Source organism: Diceros bicornis, chromosome 38 (assembly GCF_020826845.1).
Source record: "Diceros bicornis minor isolate mBicDic1 chromosome 38, mDicBic1.mat.cur, whole genome shotgun sequence".
NCBI classification, from domain to species: domain Eukaryota; kingdom Metazoa; phylum Chordata; class Mammalia; order Perissodactyla; family Rhinocerotidae; genus Diceros; species Diceros bicornis.
Genome location: NC_080777.1, coordinates 26,010,011 through 26,030,850, shown reverse-complemented (window position 1 = coordinate 26,030,850; position 20,840 = coordinate 26,010,011). Strand labels below are relative to the sequence as shown.

Below are 20,840 nucleotides of genomic sequence, written 5' to 3'. Positions count from 1 at the left end.
CACTCAGATCAGGATATAGGAAGCATTCTCCTGGCCCCTCCCAGTCAGTAACCTCCTTGCAAAGTGATCATTATTTTGACTTATATCACCAATAATTAGTTTTGCCTGTTTAAACTTCATATAAATGGAATCATACAATGTGTACTCATTTTTGTCTGGTTTCTTTCCCTCGATATCATGTCTATGAGATTCATCCATGGAAGTAGTTTGTTTCTTTTCATTTTCATATGAGTATATCACATTTTATTTATCCATTGTTCTTCGATGGACACTTGGTTTGTATTTACTTGGGTCTATTATGAATAAAGCTGCTCTGAACCTTCTTGTCCATGACTTTTCCTACATATATACATTTATTTCTCTTGTGTATATTCCTGCCCGTGGGATTGCTGACTCGTAGGATATGCGTATGTTCTACTTTAGTAGACACTATTAAATAGTTTTCGAAGGTAATTGTGCCAATTTACACTCCTACTGGTAGTGTATGGTCTATGAGAATTCCAGTTGCTCCACATTTTCACCAACACTTGATGTTGTCTTTTTTTTTTTTTTTTTAAGTCATTCTGATGGATATGTAGCACTATCGCATGGTGGCTTTAATTTGCACCTCTGGGATGAGTAATATTGAGCACCTTTCCATATGCTTATCGGTCGTTTAGGTATCCACTTTTATGGAACACCTGATTAATTCTTCTGCTGATTTTCTTAATTTGCATTGTCTGTCTTTTTCTAATTGATTTATAGGAGTTCTTTTATATTCTGGATATGAGTCCATCTTTGGGTATTTAAATTGCAGATATCTTCTACTCTGTGGCTTGTCTCTTCACTTTATTAATGGTATGTTTCAATGACGGAAGGTTCTGAATTTTACAGAGGTCATGTATCAGTTTTTTTCTTTCCAGTTAGGTTCTTATTGTATCTTCTTTTTTTTTTTTTTTTTTTTTTTCCCCAAAGCCCCAGTAGATAGTTGTATGTCATCATTGCACATCCTTCTAGTTGCTGTACGTGGGATGCGGCCTCAGCATGGCCGGAGAAGCAGTGCGTCGGTGTGTGCCCGGGATCCGAACCCGGGCCGCCAGTAGCAGAGTGCCAGCACTTAACCGCTAAGCCACGGGGCCGGCCCATTTATTGTATCTTCTTTTAAGAAACTTTTGCCTATCTCAACGTCATTAATATATTTTTCTGTTACCTTGTATAAGATTTACTTTAGCTTTCATATTTAGATCTATGAAGTTTCTCTAAGTTATTTTTGTCTTTATTATTGGATAAAGGTCAAATTTATTTATTTTTTTTAACATATGGTTATCTAGTAGTCTAGTACTGGATTTTGGGAAAACCATCCTTTCCTCACAACATTTCATTGGCATATTTCTTTTAAATTAAGTGTTCGTGTATGTGTGGTTTGTTTCTGAACTCGGTTCTGTTCCGTGGGACTATTCGTATATACTTGCACCATTTCTAGACCATTTAAATTACTGTGGCTTTTGATATCTGGTAGTATATGTCCTCCAACTTTGTTCTTTTTCGGTGTCTTTATTGTTCCTCTTCCTTTATGTCATTATATAAATTTAGAAATAGCTTATTAGTTTCTAAACACAAATACCTGCTGGGAATTTTATTAGAATGTCATTGAATCTATAGTCAGTTTTTTCTTAATTGATTATCTTTACAGTATTGAATTATCTAATCCATGAACATTATCCCTCCATTAATTTAAGTCTTTTTAAATTTTTCCCAAAGATGTTTTGAGATTTTAGTGCAGATATCTTGCATATCTTTCATTAGATTTCTGTCTAGATATTGAGTTTTTGTACAAAATTGTAAACTGTATTTTTTAATTTTTTTGATACATAGAAATGCAATTGAGTTTGTCTGTTGACTTTTTGTCCAGTGACTTTGCTAAGTTCTCTTATTAATTTTTATAGTTTGTCTCTAGCTATTTTTGGATTTTCTAAGCGTATAAACCAGCCATCTGTGAATAATGACAATTTTATTTCTCTCTTTTTAAATCCTTGTAATTCTCTCTTTGTTTTGTTTTGGGTTTTTTGGACGTTATTGCTTTGGTTGACATCACCAGTAGTGTAGAAATAGGAATATTGATAGTGGACATCCTTGTCTTATTCCCCATCTCCAGGGGAAAAGCTTTCAATATTCCACAATTAAGTATGATGTTTTCTGTAGATTTTTTTTTTGTAGATACTATTTATCAGATAAAGAAATTACCTTCTATTCCTAGTTTTTTTTTTTTTTTTTGCTGAGAAAGATTCACCCTGATGTAACATTTATTGCCAGTCTTCCTCTGTTTTGTATGTGGGTCGCCACCACAGCATGGCCACTGATGAGTGGTATAGGTCCACGTCTTGGAACCGAACCCTGGCTGCTCAAGTGGAGCGCACCAAACTTAACCACTAGGCCGTTGGACCAGCACCTTTTCCTAGTTTATTTAGAGTGTTTGTCATGAATAGGTGTTGAATTTTATCAGTTTTTTTTAGCATTTATTGAAGTGATCATATATTTTTCTTTTATTAATGTGGTAAACTACATTGATTGAGTTTTGAATATTAAACAAAACTAGCATTCCTGAAATAAACATGGGTTGGTCATGATGTATTATCCTGTTCCTGTATAGTTGAACTTTTTGTTTTTTTGGTCTGTATTCATGAGGCATATTGCCTATTTTTTTTCCTTGTAATGTCCCTGACAGGTTTTGTTAGTATGACTATGCTGGCCTCAAAAAATAATTTGGGAAGAAATAATGCATCTTTTTCAATTAACTAGAGGAGTTTATGTAAAATTGGCATTACTTCCTCATTAATATTTGGAAGAATTCACTGATAAATCCCTCTGAACTTGTTTTCTGTGGAGAATGGTTTCAATTAAAGATTCTTTAACAGTTACAGAGCTGTCAGATTTTCAATATCTTTTTTGATTTTTAATCTCAAATATCAAATCTATTGGCAGAATTCAGGATATTTTATTATTTATATTTTTAATGACCATAGAATCTTTAGTGATAATTTTTTTAATTCCTATTATTGATAATTTGTCTTTTCTTGCTGAGAATTTATTGATTTTATTAATTTTTTCAGAGAAGTTCTAGATTTTATTGATTTTTCTCTATTTTATATTTGTTTTATATTTCTTTTCTGCTTTTATCTTTCCTATTCCTTCTGTTTTATTTAGGTTTAATTTCTTTCTTTCCCTAGTTTCTTTATATGGATGCCTAACTTCTTAAATTTAAGCATTTCCTATTTTTTATTGTGTGTATTTTAAAGCTCTAAATTGCCCTCTAAACACTGCTTTAGTTATATTCCATGCTTTGTTTTATATTTCGTGTCTTCATTAAAATTCAGTTAAAAATATTTGCTAATGTTTATTCTGATTTATTCTCTCATTCATGGTTTAGTTGGAACTGTATTGTCCAATTCCTAAATATTTGGGGATTTTCTAAGTATTTTTATGTGGCTAATGTCTAGCTTAATTCCACTTTTATCAGAGAACGTATTTTATTGTTCAGATATTCTACGTTCTTATTGATATTTTTTTGTCTACTTATTCTATAAGTTATTGAGAGAGCTATGTTAAAATCTTTAACCTAACTGTTGAGTGTAAATTTTCTGTTTTTTCTTTTGAGTTCTTTAAATTTTTGCTTTATGTGTTTTGAGGCTGTGTTATTAGATGTGTACAGATTGTTATATCTTTCTGTTAAATGTTCCTTATTATCATTACAAAATATCTCTCTTTATACTAGGATAAAGATGTACCAGCTTTCTTTTGGATAATGTTTGTATGGTTCTATTTTTTCTATCTTTTTACTTTCAGTCCTTCTGTGGACCTATATTTAAGATGTGTGACTTTGGAGTATTGTTTTATCTATTGTAATAGTCTCTTTTAATTGGAGTGTTTAGTTCATTTAAGTGTCACGTGATTTCTCATATATTTGGGGTTAAATCTATCATCATGCTATCATCCTATCTGTTCCTTGATTCTTTTTTCTCTTATCTTCACTTCCTTATAACCATGAAGTATTTTTATTACCCATTTTTCCTCACTTCTCTCGTTAATCTTATGTTCTTTCATTATTCTTTTAGTAGTCCCTCTGACGATCACAATGTATATTCTTAAATTATTAGTCTTTCTTCATTTAGTTCTTCATCACTTTCTGGACAATGCAGAGACCTTACAGCACCCTCTCTCTCTCACCTTTTATGCATTGTATGTATTTTAATCCTACGTATACTTTAAACCACATAAGACAATATTTTTGTTGTTGTTTTAAATAACCAATATTATTTATTTTTAACCATATATTTACTCTTTACTGTTCGTTCCCTCCTGTATTACCATTCTTCCACCTGGAATCATTTTTCTTCTGCATGAAGAACTCCCTTTTGGTGCATATATGCTGGCACCAAATTCTCTTAGATTTTGATTTGTCTGAAAATGTTTTAATTTACGTTGGCAGTTATTTTTCTTTCAACATTTAATTATGTCATTTGTTCCTCTTTGAGCTTCGTTTGTTTTTGTTGAAAAATATACCATCAGTCTTATTGTTGGTCATTTAAAGGCAGTGTCTCTTTTTAATTGGCTGCTTTTTAAGATTGTTTTTTCTTCTGGTGAGGAAGATTGGCTCTGAGCTAACATCCACTGCCAATCTTCCTCTTTTTGCTTGAAGAAGATTGTCCCTGAGCTAACATCTGTGCCAGTCTTTCCTCTGTTTTGTATGTGGGACACTGCCACAGCATGGCTTGATGAGCGGTGCATTGGTCCACGCCCAGGATCCGGGCCTGCGAACCCTGGGCCACTGAAGCAGAATGTGTGAACTTAACCGCTACACCACTGGGCCGGCCCCTGCTTTTTAAGATTTTTTTGTCTTTGATTTTCAGTAGTTTTATTATAGTGTATCTTGATGTGCTTTTTTTTTGTATTTTGTTATGTTTGTAGAACTTATTGCACCTATGACTTGATGTCTTTCTTTTGTTTAGGAAGATTCTCAGCCTTTTTTTTTTTCTTTTCAAATATTGTTTTTGCGCTATACTCTCTCCTCTCTCTCTCGAACTCCAATTGCATGTATGTTAGACCTTTCACTGTGTCTTATATATGTTTCTCATGCTCTTTTCTGTATTTTCTATCTTATTTCTCTGCTTCCATTTGGATATTTTCTGTTGATCTGTTTTCCATTGTACTAATCATTTCTTCTGTGGTGTCTCATTTGCTATGAAATCTATCTACTGAATTATTCAATTATTTTTATCTGTTCTAGAATTTCCTTTTTTCCCATAGATTCTAATTCTCTGATGAAATTCTCTTTTTCTATTTTTTATTGAACATATTAATCATATTGATTTTAATGTCTCAGTCTTATGTGGTATCTCTTTACCTTTGGGTGTATCTGTTATCTTTTTTTTTTCCTCTCTTGGCATTTGGTCATTTAATCCTGTTTCTTGACATGTGTGGTAGTTTTGAAGTGAACTTTAGATTTTGTGAATGAAAAATTGTAGAGGCTCTTGAAGTTGTGTTCTCAGATAGACTTAATTTTCTTCACACAAGCAGATAGAATATGAGATGACATTGATCTTCTCTGGTTTATTTCTAGTCTACTTTTCCCCTAGTTCGTAATCCTTGTGGGGTCTCAACTGAAAACTGTATAGTGTTTGTGCCAGAGTCCCTCCACTTTGGTGAGACTTGAACTCTAATCTCTGTCTCCCCAGTACCCTTGGGATTCCTGAAAAATCTGTTAACTCTTTAGTCTCCCAGTCCCTGGTGTCTAGCTATCTCACTCAGCAAATGTTTGTCTTAAGAGTTGACAAATACAGGCGTTTTGGTTCATTTCTCTGTTCTTTCTTCCTTTTCAGGCTCATGACCCCTTAAATCCTTGGTAGTTGCAAACTCCAACTTTTATCTTCCCATTCCAGTGAGATGTTCTCAGGCTGCCACTTGGCCTATCTTTCCCCGTACACTAAATCTGAAAGTGCACTGAGGAGAGAAACACCTCCATGCCTTCCTGTATCTCCAGAATCTTGGCTCCTTATGTCTTGGTTATGTCTACCCCTTATGTTCTAGCTGTCTTGGTTGTACTTCCATGCTTCCAGAGAGTAGGGTTTTTGTTTTTATTTTTTTAAATCTTTTATCTTTCCCCCTTCACCAGCAAGAGGCATACTATGATATAAACTTCTCTATCAAGTCGGAAATGATAGTCATCAAGTCACACTTTTCACATAATAATTTTTCTTCTTTTTTGAGGAAGATTAGCCCCGACAAATATCTCCATTAACCAATCTTAATCATGTGGGTGGAAGAAGGGAGAGTGACTGAAATAAAGCTGTTGAAATATACAGCAGCTATTAAATGTTGCAGTGTCACAGATAGGAAGGCTTGGAATTGAGCGATTCCATTATTGGTGAAATATAACCTACACAATTTACCATTATGAGGCACAAACACAGTGAGATTGTAAAGTCCTTGAGTGTCTGGTGTCATGCGTTGGCTCGAAAATCCTGAATCCCCAGACATTTCTGGCCTATAATAAGACACTGCCCTCAGCCCTAAGTGATTTCTCCAGGCTCAGCTGCTCTAACCTTCTGGATGTCCCAAGCTGCTCTCTTTCATCCCTACTTGGTGTCTCATCCTGGCTCTTGTCTGCCTCTTGGGATTTAACACTTTACTTTGACTTCCAGCTTTGGTCCTGTAGGACTCAGACCTTCAGTACCCAGATGACACCATCCAGTGCCATACTCACTCAGGCCTTGGATTGCTTGGAACCTAGAGGGCAACAGAACACATCTACAGACCACTGAAAAAAGGATTAAAATCAGGAATCCTATACCCTGCCAGTAGTTTGGAAGATATTTGTAGTTTTTTAAGAATTCAGAGTATATCACTCATACCATTTATGAAAAAGTTACTCCCCTCCCAAATACTCAAGTAAAACAATCTTAGGTCTTGATGTAACACAGACCTCCCAGGAGAAGATAGATAGGTGAGAAAAGAGTGGTATATAATGAAACTTGCAATATTATATATACAGATATGTGTGTTATACATACATGCATGTTATATACACATGTATATATATACATGCATGTATTATACATAATATCTATGTAATGCATATATATACATATATGTAATCTAAAATTTAAATGAATAAAATAATGTCAACATTTTCTTTGGGGATTTTTGTCTTTTTACAAACCTAAATTGATTTTTCTGTTGAAAATGACATTTGTTTAAAATGAGAATAGAAATTTTTTCAAGAAATATGCCGAACTGGGTTCCAATTTTATAAAGGTATTTATTGGATACTAGAACTGATTGATTGACTGTGACTCTAAGTTCAAAATCAATCTTTGCATTTATAAAAGCTTTTTAAAAAAAACGCTCAAAGAACCATCATGGCTAGTACTGTGCCAAAGGAGAACACTTAAAACTAATACTTTTATCTTTAAAAATAAATTCTATGTTTCTTGGTGGTGTTAGTAATGCTGGTGGTAGCATTTTTATTTTCAAAAAAACAATCATAAAATGCTTCTTGCCTGACAAGTTTTGGTGCCAGGGATTATAGAGAGAACTTGATAGTTCTTGCATTTTGGATGTGTAATTTTTTTTCAAAACACTCTTTTATGATTTTTTCATTTTATTCCTGATTCTAGGTATTCTAGGTAAAATCAGATGTCTGGATGCAGTGTGTTCTATACACAGTTGCAAGTGCTTTCTTTTCAGGAATGTTAAACCTTTGTATAATGTATAGCTTCATGTGTTACTTCCTCTCTAGTGACATCAGTAATGATATTAATTGAGAAACAAGTAGAAATCTGATAGTACCAGCAACCCAGCATCCTAGTCTGTGTAAATTTTCTGTCACTGAGATTTGAAACTTCCAATGGGCCACAAAATAATAATTAAACAATAATATTTAACAAATAATTCGTTATTTGATATTAGTGTTAAAAGTTGAAGATGTCATTATTTCTTAATTATCTAGGAAAATTGATGATGTTTTAAATGGAAAGATGATGACGATAAGGATATCAACAAACCCATGTAACAATTAACATGAAATCTTTCCATTTAGTTTTAAAATGTGCCTTCATGTCTATTGTAATATTAGTGTGTTTGGCTATATTAGTTTTCTATTGCTGCTGTACCAAATTACCACAAGTTTAGTGGCTTAAACAATACAAATTGATGATCTTACAGCTCTGTAGGTGAGAAGTCTGACACCAGGCTAAAACCTAGGTGTTGGTAGGGCTTTATTTCTTTCTGGAGGCTCTGGGGAAGAATCTGTTTCCTGCTCAATTGGGTTATTGGTAGAATTGATTCTTTGAGTTGTAGGACCAGGACCCAGATTCTGGTTTTCTTACTGTTTGTTTTCCCAGCTTCTAGAGGCTGCCACATTCCTTGAGTCCTGGCCCTCTTCTTCCATTTTCAACGCTGGCAATTCAGGGTTGAGTTCTCCTCTTTGGCGCATCTCTCTGACCCATTCTTCCTCAGTTATCTGCCACTTTTGAAGACTCATGTGATTAGATTGGGCTCACCTGGATAATCCAGTTAATCTTCCCATTTGAAGATCTTTAGCCTTAGTCATATCTGCAACATCCCCTTTGCTATGTGAGGTAACATATTCACAGCTTCCAGGGATTGGAATGTGTGCATCTTTGGGAAGCCATTATTCTGCCTACCACACTGGCTAACCTATAATGTTTCATATTAAAAAAACAAAAAACAGGGGCCGGCCCGGTGGCGTAGTGGTTAAGTTCACGTGCTCCGCTTTGGCAGCCCGGAGTACGCAGGTTCGGATCCTAGGCACGGACCAATGCACCGCTTGTCAAGCCATGCTGTGGTGGCATCCCATAGAAAGTAGAGGAAGATGGGCATGGGTGTTAGCCCAGGGCCAATCTTCCTCAGCAAAAATAGGAGGATTGGCAATGGATGTTAACTCAGGGCTAATCTTCCTCAAAAAAACAAAACAAAACAAAACAAAATTACAGTGTGAGGACCTGACTCAGGAAGAATTGAAAACTGGACCAGCTTTCTTATTCTCTATCCTGATAAACTCTGCTTATTTTGACCTCAGGCTACAGATAAGTGTCACTACTTCTTATTTTGATCCAAAGAACCAGGTTAATCAGAGTTGCTGTTTTGGTTTTTATCCTTCTTGAGTGGGAAGAAATCAAATTTTTGGGTTTTACAACTTTTTTAGAGGCCATAGTGGGAATAAAAGCAAGCAATAATAATAGTAATAGCCTAGGTTTATCAGGACTCATTGTGTGCCAGGTACAGTGCTAGATTCTATGACTTCATTTTCTCATTTAATCCATTCACCAGTTTTATGAGGTAGGTACTATTATTATTCCCTATTACAGGTGAGGAAACTATGCTTAGAAGTTGGGTAGCTTGCTCAAGGTTGGGCTTATAAGTGGTATTGCTAGAAGTCAAACACATGACTTTTTGATGTTTGAGCCCATTCTCTTTACCAGCTTACTATAGTGTCTCTGTTTTATGATAGCATATAATATTACTACTTTTATTAAGTTCTTATAAGTATTCAAGTGGAAAATTTGCTACATAAAATCATTGTCTTACCAAGTGAGTACGTTTTATACTTAATTTCGGTTTTGTTCATACAGGTGAAAAACCATACAAGTGTCAAATTTGCAATCAATCTTTTAGAATTAAGAAAACTTTAACAAAACACCTGGTTATTCATTCTGATGCCCGACCTTTCAACTGTCAGCACTGTAATGCAACATTTAAGCGGAAAGACAAGCTGAAGTACCACATTGACCATGTTCATGGCATAAAATCTCCTGACGATCCTCTCAGTAATTCTGAGGAAAAACTTGTATCCTTGCCAGTAGAGTACTCATCTGATGACAAAATCTTTCAAACAGAAACGAAACAATATATGGACCAGCCCAAAGTTTATCGGTCGGAAGCCAAGACCATGTTACAGAATATGTCTGCTGAAGTATGTGTTCCGGTAACATTGGTCCCCGTTCAGATGCCTGATGCTCATAGTGACCTAGTGCGCCATACTACCACGCTTCCACCATCTTCTCATGAGATCTTGTCACCACAGCCACAATCAACTGATTATCCACGAGCAGCTGATTTAGCTTTTCTGGAAAAATATACTCTTACTCCTCAACCTGCAAATATAGTTCATCCAGTCCGACCTGAGCAAATGCTAGATCCTAGAGAACAGTCTTATCTTGGAACACTATTAGGCCTTGATAACACTACTGCTGTACAAAGTATTTCTAATAATGAGCATCATTCATGAGTAAATCTAAACATTCCACAGACTTTTTTGATGGTTATATGCTAATGGTAGCCTAGAGCTGATGGTTTTTAAATTAGTAGGGCTGCTGTTTTTTCATTTTCTCAAGTTTCTCAAGTCCTCAGAACCGTTTCAAATCGAGAAAAATGTGTATTTCTGTTTACTGAACGGATGAATATTTGGACACATTTTGAGGTATAATATTTAAAGTCAACGTTTTTGTGATTTTTAAAGATTAGTGCTAATTTTTAATGGTTTCTCGAACTTTTCAAAATTATCAGCTGTTGACATTATGAGGGTTTTTTTTTTAAATCATCAGTGGAAATTTTTATTCTTCTTGTCTAGTTCCTCTTTTCTTCCTTTCCCATCTTCCAAACACATTTAAGGGCCATGTAGCCTTTAAGAAAGAAATAAGAGCATAGTGATAATTACAGCTGTTCCTTATCCTAATTTTCAGATTCATTATTATTTCTTCCTGATTTTTTTTTAGCGTTGAAATTAAGAATTTGAATTTATAGGAAAGTCTTGTATATTTCTGTGTTTCATCTGGCCATAATTTCAGGTTTATCATTATCATTTGATCTTTGGACAAACTCAAAGCCAGAAAGCTAACTAATGTAAGATTAGCTTGTTAAATGTAGAATTGAAATAATTATCCAAATGATTGGTTTTTGCCCATGCTTCAAATATTATCAATAAGAAATGCAAATATAGCTCTAGGCATTAAATTATGCAAATTGAAAACGTATTAAAAGCAAAATATGACAGTTTTAACTAGATATCTTTCAAGATAAGTTCACCTTTTGTATTTTGCCATTTATTTCAGAAACAACAGTATGTCACAGCATATATCTTCATCTCATTAATAGAAGGGCAATTATGACTAATTAATGAAATTTAATTAACAAGCTACTTTGGGTCTCATTTACCTTGGCTAACTGAAACTCTGGGAAACAACCTAGATATTTCATATATAATTGCTAGAAAAGGTGCCAAACAAATTATAAAATTTGTGTCTAACTAAACTTAATGTTGTTTACTTTAATTAAAGGGAACCACTACTTGTATACAGATTCACATGTAATCCGGATCTTTATTTTTGCTTTTCACCTAAGCCTAATGTCTGTAATTATCCTTTATTTTTATTTTTGTATGAGGCAAAAGTTGAGGACTTGGTGAAAGGAAATAGCAGTTACAGCAAAACCTCTCCGAGTAAAATTAATTGAGGAAAAGTCAGTCAAAATTATAAAATACCTTTAAAGACGTGCACTTTCCATATTTTCAAGTCAATTTAAACTTAAACTAGGATAATTTCCTAGTAGAGCTGCTTGAAGGATTAGAATAGGCAGGGTTGATTTATTATTAGCATGTCATTTGTATGTAAACTACTGGAAAATAGCAATTTTGAGAGTTTTCTATTTCAGTTTTGTTTACACTCCTAATTGCTTTAAGCACTTTTTTTGTGTAAACTGTAAAGTCTGGCCCAGCCGTTGTGAAAAAAATCACAAATAAAATAATGAAGTTTTAGTGAATAAAATTTAAACACTTAATGGGAAACTTGTTTGTTGAAGCACTTAAGAAATGAAGGTACTCTACAGGAACATTCACCATACTAGTGGAAATAAAACAAAAGGAAAAAAATATTGAGAATTGAGGCAGTTAACCGAAGTAGCTTATATAATAATAAAACCACCCTGAGTTTTGCCTCATTTATCAAGGTTTGGTTGTAATTATCCTAGGACCAGTAGCTATAATTAATGTATTAATTCTTCTTTTTAAAGCATTCTTACTTTTGTGTGGAAATGCTATATCTGGGGTACTTTCATGATTGAACTTGACTATATGAGGTACTATTAGTCTGTTAGTCTTTCAAATTGACTTTTAAAAATACATATCTTTACGATTTTTATCATGAAGACCGACAAGACTTTTAACTAAAAACTTACTATGATGAAAACAAATCATACATGAAAATGTACCCTGCCGTACATATAAGCCAGTGTAGACAAGTTTGGACTTAGAAAATGGCAAATGGTATATATGTGTATGTGAATGGTATGTTACGTGTTTGGTAGCAGAAAAAGAGGGTGTTGCATTTTCACATTGAAAAGAATACTTTGCTTTGAAGGTATTTATGTTAGGGTTCCTTTAATAATAATCTCTAATGCTTTAAATATGTGATTTGATTGTAGGAATTGGTTTACAGTATAAAACTTTTCTGGAATACATCTCTTATATAAAGTGAAACATAATTATATTTAGTTATTATGTAGATAACTTAAACTTGAATAGTGGTTTACTGTTTCATAAATTGCTTTTACAGTTATCTCATGTAAACCTCATAGCCAGCTCCGAAATAGGAAGGACGTGCTGTATTCCTGTTTTAGAGAGAGAGAGTCTGGAGTGAAGATAAAGGGCTCAGTTCAGCTCACATCCTTAGTAGGTGGCAGAGCTACTCTTAGGGAGAGAACCCCGCATTACTGAATGCTCTCTGTGCTGGGCACGACACTTTCTTGTGTCATTTTACACAATCTGGGAGGCAGGTAGTGTAATTCTTATGAAGAAATCATCCCAGCGGGCGAACACACAAAAATATCTGCTGCCTTTAATTTCCAAATTAGAATATAAGAAATTTTAAAATTATGAAAACCTCATAGATTTGGGCAAACTGAATGTATTATAAGTTTTTGAAGTTGGCACAAAAATATGAAATGAGGCCTGTTCTTTTCAGTTAACTGTTCATTATATTTGATTTGGAGTATTTTGGACAAATGTTCCATTAAACTCTAAAATCCATTAATTCTGCAACTATACTTAAAATTTTGAATCTTGCAACTAAGTTTAGCCTCATTCAGAATTTTTTATTTTATGAGCATAATTTATTGTTTTAAATTAATCTTTTAGCTGATAGCAGTTAGCACTTAATATGTAAATTGAATAATTTATCAAGTGTAGAAACTTGTTAACCTAATCAGTTTTTACTTAAATACACCAAAGATTTTTAGTAGGTATTAAACTAGTTTAAAAGAATTTAAATTCTTTGTTGTTTGAATAAATATTTGTCCAAAGAAGCACAGTTGAAGTCCTAGGATTATGGATTTTTAAAAAAAATCGTTAGTTTGAATACTAAAATTAAGTATTAAGTGTTTGTGTTTATATGTATAAAAATAAGGACAGAAGAAAATACTCGGGGAATAGTCATACTGACAAACCAATTACATGTAAGAATACTCGGTTTTCTTCAGTTTAATTAATTGAATGTTATCTTTTAAGTGGACACTATTAAATGGTAAATAAGCTTATTTTTTACATTACACTATTAAAATAATTTTGCCTTAGAATTTTTTTTTAGACAAGTTGAAGTTATTTTTGTAAGAAACCCCACCTATTTTTTGCAGCCTAAAATACCATTTAAAATTAGGGTTTGTTCTTCATGCCAGCAAGATTTAACCAACAACCGTAAAGGTAGTGATCTTTGCATACTTTTAAGTAATTTAGTCATTTATTGCTGGGAGAAGAGGAGTTTCAAAAATAGGGTTTTAAACTGGTGCTTTATTAAGTGATTTCCTTTTAAGTGATGGTAGTTCGTGAAATAGGTACACTGATAATTTTCTGTCAACCTTAAAAGTGTGAAAACATCTTTGCAGAGTGACTGTAAACTATTAGTTAAGGGCTAATAAGTAATTAAATATCATTCATTGCTTTTCAATTATAATTGCCAACAAATTAAAAACACAGTTAAACTGGTATGTTTATAAGTTTGAGTTTTCTTTCTACCGATCATTCTAATGTATCATTGATGAAAAGTCAGATTCGGAGCATTAGCTCTTTGACAGTGTCCTTTTACGTAAACCCAGTCTCTTCTGGATTGAATGCTTTGTGCCTTTTCAGTGTGTTGTAGTTGCTTAGAGTTGATTCTGCTGGCTAGATTGTACTGGTTAATAAATGATTTTGATTTTTTTGTTGTTGTTATGGGTCTTATGTTTGTGTTGCCTGCTGGTCAGGCAAAACTTTTTTTTAGGTTGATTTATGTTTATGTAGGGAAATTGACACTAAGTACTAGTGTGAACATTGTTTTTTATAAAATCTGTATTGTGGCCTTTATAGTTACCATGAAGCCACTCCTGGGCCTGTCTCTAGAGGCTTATTAGAGGAATTTGACAAATAAAATGAGTAGTGTGTCTGCCTCTCTGTCTCTTTCTCCCACTCCCCCACCTTTTATTTTTGATAATCAGTTATCATTACCATGCAGCTCTACACTGAGTGGCTTCTTATTTCAGTTTGCCTAAAACTGAACAAGAGGTAGTGGTTTGAGATGAGTTTCTCATTAAGAGCAGCAACATCCCAACCAACATACAACTTGAGTTGATGAACTCAGGAAAAATTATGACTTTCGAAGTCATATTTGGGTTATTCTAAGATTCAGTGCCAAATTTAAAATGACTAAAAATTTATTCTTTAATATGGAGCAAGTAGCATTTCTAAAACTTTAAATACTTTTATGGTAAATGTTACTTGCTCTTAGAGTGAATAATGGATAACGTGAGAATAATTTTCTAAACAATTTCTAGGAACCATAGACAATTCTTCCTTAGATCCTCCCCTTTCTTTTGCACATTCCTCTCAGTAAAGTCTATAGTGGTTTTTTTGGTGGGGGATCACCCCCTTGTTTCCTCTAAAATTATTTCTACTTAAAGATACTTTTATCCTGGAATATTAGCATGCTGTCTGCTGTCCCTCTTTGCAAGTAGCATTAGTAAGATAAAAGTGATAGCATTAGGTTGTGTGGAAGAGGAGAGAAAGAAAGTTTTGGTAGAGAGAGTGCTTATATTTTGTTTACTCTTCATCTTGCAACTTACTATGTATTGATCTTAAGTCTATGACTATTGAAAAATCCCAAAACAAATTTAGCCTCTGCAGCCATTTACATAAAGAGAAATTAAGAATTATATTCAGAGAATAGAGGTTATACAAAGATGGACATACCTCTTTTTTTCCCCCCAAATTCTTAGGTAAGGAAGTAAATTCAGTGCTTGCATTACTGTTGGAGATTCTAAAACATTTCTTGAATGAAGAGCATGTACCCTTCTCATTGTTATTTTGCCTCTTTGCTTGGTATTCCTGCTTGGACAGTGTATTGTGGTGTAGTTACAAAATATTTATTCCTTCCAACAACTGGACTTTTCTTATCCCTAGAGACAAAACTGTATTACAATTGATGAGTGTGGCTGCCAAAAAATGAGTACGGAGGGGGCATTTAGCTGCTCAATGTTGTGAAGTAACGTTCTGATTAAGGGGATTTATGATGTACATTGAAGTGGAAATACTTTTAAACTTGGTTTTCAGTCTCAAATCATAATTTTTGTTTTTAATCATTAAGGACACTTATAAAAGCAATTACAAAGAAAAATCTAAAATATCAAAATTCATTATTTTGTCAACTGTGTGTAAAGTATCTTGTGAGTTTTATAGATATTTTGGCTGTCTCGTGTTTCTTAAGTAAAAATGTCTTTATAGAAAAATTCAGTTCTCTGTGAAAACTAGGAAGTGTATTGTATACTGAACTAGTTCTTTGTGTTATTTTGATATTTAAAATAAATATCAAGTTCTTTGGTCCTAATAAAGCATATCTAGGTTTTATTGAGCACAGAGCACATTTTCACAGCGTGGGAACACAGTACTCTGCATGCCTCCTTAAAGATTGAATGCAAAGACCATGAACAAATGGAAAACAAAGTATCTTGGGGCACATTTATTTAAATTTTATTTATTTCTCATAAGCTAAATAATATTTTGAAATATTTTATATATTAAATGTATAAACCATTAAACTATTTAATGGTTTTTAAGTTGTTAATATAAATTCAAATATTAATAGTGACTATTATGCTTGAAATAGTCATATGCTGTTTTCTGAGAAGAATGAAGTGTAGCAAAATTCCATTAATGAGTTGTTCTATGCAATAGTGAGAAGGGCCACTCTTACCTCTACCCCCCACCCCATTCCCAGAACTGTACATTCTGGTCAGGGGAATGACTTGCTGGTTTAAGTCATAAACTACATTATAGAACGGTACCCCAACCTTGCAAGCTGTTGTCTCCCTCTGGCATCATAACTGAGCCTTCAGCAGGCGGCTGCTTCTGAGTGTTAGAAGACCAGTAAACTCTATGGACTGGAGACCATTGCTGCAAAATAAGTCTTCCCGTAGGAGGCAATGTTGTGTAGGATACTTAATTATCTATTGCTGTGTACCAGATTATACCAAACTTAACAATAGACATAGTTTCTGTGGGTCAGGGATTTAGGAGTGTCTTAGCTGAGTGGTTCTGGCTCAGGATCTCTCAGGAAGTTGAAGTCAAACTGTTATCAGAGCTGCAATCCCTAGAAGCTTGACTGGAGAAAGCTTTACTTCCAAGCTCACTGAGAGGGCCGCCAGCCTCAGTTTCTCACCACGTGGCCTCTCTATAGGAATGCCTAGTGACTTACAGCGGGCTTCCCACCAAGACAGAAAAGGAGTGAGAACATACCCATGATTTAAGTTGCAGACTTTATAATTTATAACCTAATCTAGTAAGTGATACTGCATCACTTCTGCGATTGTGAATCATTAAGTCCATGTTACATCACTTCTGCCGTTGTGAATCACTAAGTCTGTACCACTCAAGGGACTCAAATTAAACTTCCTCTCTTGAAGAGAGGAGTAGTAAATAATTTTTGGACATATTTTGAAAATCATCACAGATTCATTGGTTCTGGATAAAGTATTCTATAAATCCATGGATAGTGGAGGCAGGTACACCAATCTATATCCTGAAAATGCATCTATCCCAGAGAGAAAAAATATCGCCTCTTCCATGATAGAGTTAAATGTAACCAACACGCCACAGGTAGCTGGTTCGTCCCACTGGAGAATGGAGTCATGGGGGTCCAGCATTGGCCACTGTTGGCAGACTGAGCACTCAGCAGTGGCACATCAAATCAGACTTGGTGAGGGGGAGTCTGTGTTTAAGCTCTTTCATAGCCTTCATCCCTGCTGCCATAGCCACTTTGTAAATGGGTTCACTAAGCAAGGAATGGGGTCCCTGAGGAAAGAGGCTGATATCCAACAGGCCGGGTGGTCTTGTTTAGCTGATTTTTGAGTTCTTTCTTTGCCACAGCTGCTCTCTGATGGGCATTTACATCCGTCCTCAAGAATGCCCACTGCGCTCTGTTAACCCTGCTAAGCCAGGGAAAGATTTCCTCTATAGGCTCGAGAAATCAACACAGAAGAAGAGCAACAAACATCGACACAGAAGAAGAGCAACAAAAATCGACACAGAGGAGCAACAAAAAGGGGGAATTTTTGACCCCACCACACAAATGTAGTTTGGACCTGATAAAACGTATAGTACCTGTTGGAGCACAATTGTCATTACTCCAAATGTAAATCATTTAACTCAATGGGTACCTAAGAAGATGATTTTATGGGGAAAACAATATTTTTGGAAACTGTTTCCCACAGTGGCTCATAAAGCATATGCTTGTTCTACTTAATGTCCTAAATATAATCCCAGGAAAACACTTCATGGGTTGCAAGGTTGCTTTCCCCTTCCTAAGGGATCCTTGAGGTACGGCAATTGGACTTTGTTCAAATGCCACCATCTCAAGGATAGAACTTAATAATGGTTTGTATGTTTTCACATTGGGTTGAGGCCTTTCCTTGCAGAAGAGCAATGGCTTTAACAGTAGGTAAATTGTTATTGGAAAGGGTAATTTCTGTTTGGGGAATTCCTATCAAATTACACAGTGACCAGGGAACTCATTTCACCAGAAAAATAAGTAAAACCATTTGTGACATTTGGCTTATAATGCAGCCCTTTCACAGTGCTTATCATCCCCAGTCCTTGAGATTAGTGGAAAGAACTAACAGCACTGTCAAAACTCAACTGGCAAAACATTCAGAAGCATTTAATCCCTCATGGCCAAAAGCTCTTTCCACTAGTACTTCTTAATCTTAGATCTACAACTTTTGGTAAACATCGGCTGTCTCCTTTTGAAATAATAACAGGACCGCCTATGCAATTAGATGAGGGAATGTATGAACCAACGTTGCTCAAGGGGGATATATCACATTATTGTCAGGGTCTTACTGAGACACTTAAAAGAAATGAAAAATTGGTAGCTGATTAGTTTCACAGTGAGCTCCCTGGAGACGAAGACCTTAAGGATCATGGACTACACCCTGGAGATTTTGTTTATTGGAAGAGGCATCAAATAAAAGATGCTTTGCAATCCCATTGGAAAGGACCACATCAGGTACTTTTAACCAATCCATGTGCTGCGAAATTAAAAGGCATAAACTCATGGGTTCACATTTCTCAGTTAAAAAAAGCCCCTCCTGGGGCCAGCCCAGTGGCACAAGTGGTTACGTGCGCACGCCCCGCTGCGGCAGCACGGGGTTCACCGGTTCGGATCCCGGGCGGGCACCGACGCACTGCTTGTCAAGCCATGCTGTGGCGGCGTCCCATATAAAGTGGAGGAAGATGGGCATGGATGTTAGCCCACGGCCAATCTTCCTCAGCAAAAAGAGGAGTATTGGCAGATGTTAGCTCAGGGCTGATCTTCCTCACACACACACACACACACACACACACAAAATAAATAAATAAATAAAAATAAATAGAAAAATAAAATATAAAAGGCCCCTCCTCCTGAATACATTTCAACTCCTGTTTCTGACACCTAACTTCGACTCACCAAGACCAATACCTTCAAACCAGGATGAGAAGAAGATGGCATCTGTTGTAGACAGCTGTCCCAAGACTCCGGACCAGGCCTGTATTTCCAACCTTATATCTCCTCATTTAAACCCCTGTATTGCATAAACTATATACCTACTTTATAATTGCAATTCTTAGTGTTGTAAGATTGGTATGCAGGCTAGAATAATGATTGCTCAATGACTTGAGATGGTTGATCAATTAATTCTGCATGAATTTCTTTTCCTGATAAAGCCTATGCTTAAAACTCAGTTTTCTAAACTAATCATCTCAAGTATTAAATTTATTACTATTGTTACTATATCTGATCTCTGATTGTTGTAAACAATGTAATCCTAAGAAGTCATGTAAAATCACATGTACAATGTTTGTGTGATAATCTAAAAATAATTGACAAATTACATAACCTATGAAATGCTTCCCCTGTCAATATATACCTCTATGCTTGTATACTAAGTTTGGCTATTTCCCTCCAATGTGGATAACTAGGCGAATTAAAATAAAGCCCAATTCCAAGGGTCATGATGGACCCAGGGCAGGAAGCAATCACCCTGGCATCGAGAGACAACGCTTTGATCATCAATGCTTTCTGTTGAAAGATTATTGATCAAAAGGGGAAAATAATGTAAGAAAAATTTAAAATACTGAGGTGTATGAGGAAGCTATTCTGGTTTAAACCTGATTTGGCCTGATTTTTATTTTAACCAGAGCTGCCTGACTTATGGCCTCACAAATATACATTGTACGTCTTCTTTAACTCACTATCCCAAAGCAAAGGGTGCATTCTTTGAAGATAGGGATGAATGCCTCCCTTCCTCTAACATCAATACCAATACTCTTGAAGTTTTTCTTCCCGGAAACCAGGGTCAAGTTGACCTGCTGTGTAATGTGCTAAACTCCAGCAAAATATCTCCTTGTGATTTGAAAAAAAATATATCCCTGTCATACTTGATGTATGTTCTTTGTTCTGAAATGGTATGTAAGCATGCTGCAAATCTCGCTTCTCCAGAATGCTTTCTCCCTTTTGTGGAGACTGCCTTCCCAGCTCCAGTAAAATTCACCTTGTCTCTCCCATCTATAGAATGGTTATTGGTTATTTGCGTGGACAACAGTAATATGTAAGCTATACTCATTGGATACCTACAATTAAAATAAAAACAAAGAAGCTATTTGTCAAGAGCATTCCCTGTCAAAACCATCACTTATGAATTTTCGGGAATCTCAGGTTTCACTTGTTTATCTGGTTTTGCTCCCTGTATCCCCAGGTAAGAACCAGCGTGCAAAATTACTGAGCCCCTGCTGTGGTCAGTCACTGAAATAAGCATGTTCACCCAAACTATAAATGTAATTTTCTTATTTTTCTTCCATTCGGCCCGAGGAAACCGCGAAAGGAAAGCTAATGAATGTAATTCTGGGCGGGGTCTGTTGAAAGAAGAATGACTTCAACCAATTTTTGCCTACTTAACAGTTTTACCTAAGGTTGTCCCGGGAAACCTCAATAATTGCTACAATTATTGTGGAAATGCTGTTAACTTCTCCCCTTCAATACAGCCTGTTGACAAAAATCAAAAGGCGAATTTCAATTCTAAGCCACGGGGTTCAGAGAGTCGCCAAGATTCTGCCTCTGCAGAGCGCGACGGGCGGCAGATGCAATCATTTAAATAAGGCGCTGTCTTCCCATTGGCCAGGACTGCTGCTCAGTGATTGGCCCTGTGAGGAGGTGGGCGGGGCCCGGGCGCGCCCATTGGCAGAGGCGGGAAGTTTAAACGGAGGCAAAGGGCCACACTTGTTTTGCTCA

At 35.4% G+C, this 20,840-nt stretch overlaps 1 protein-coding gene across 1 annotated transcript in view; it reads left to right on the top strand.

Annotated features, from left to right (window-relative positions):
* Window positions 1-15,404, top strand: part of ZBTB41 (zinc finger and BTB domain containing 41) — a 49,814-nt gene extending 34,410 nt beyond the window's left edge. The window contains exon 11 of the mRNA XM_058533736.1: window positions 9,630-15,404. Within this exon, the coding sequence (XP_058389719.1) occupies window positions 9,630-10,285 (656 nt within the window). The 3' untranslated portion in view covers window positions 10,286-15,404. The remainder of the gene's footprint in view (window positions 1-9,629) is intronic.
* The last annotated feature ends 5,436 nt before the right edge of the window (window positions 15,405-20,840 follow it).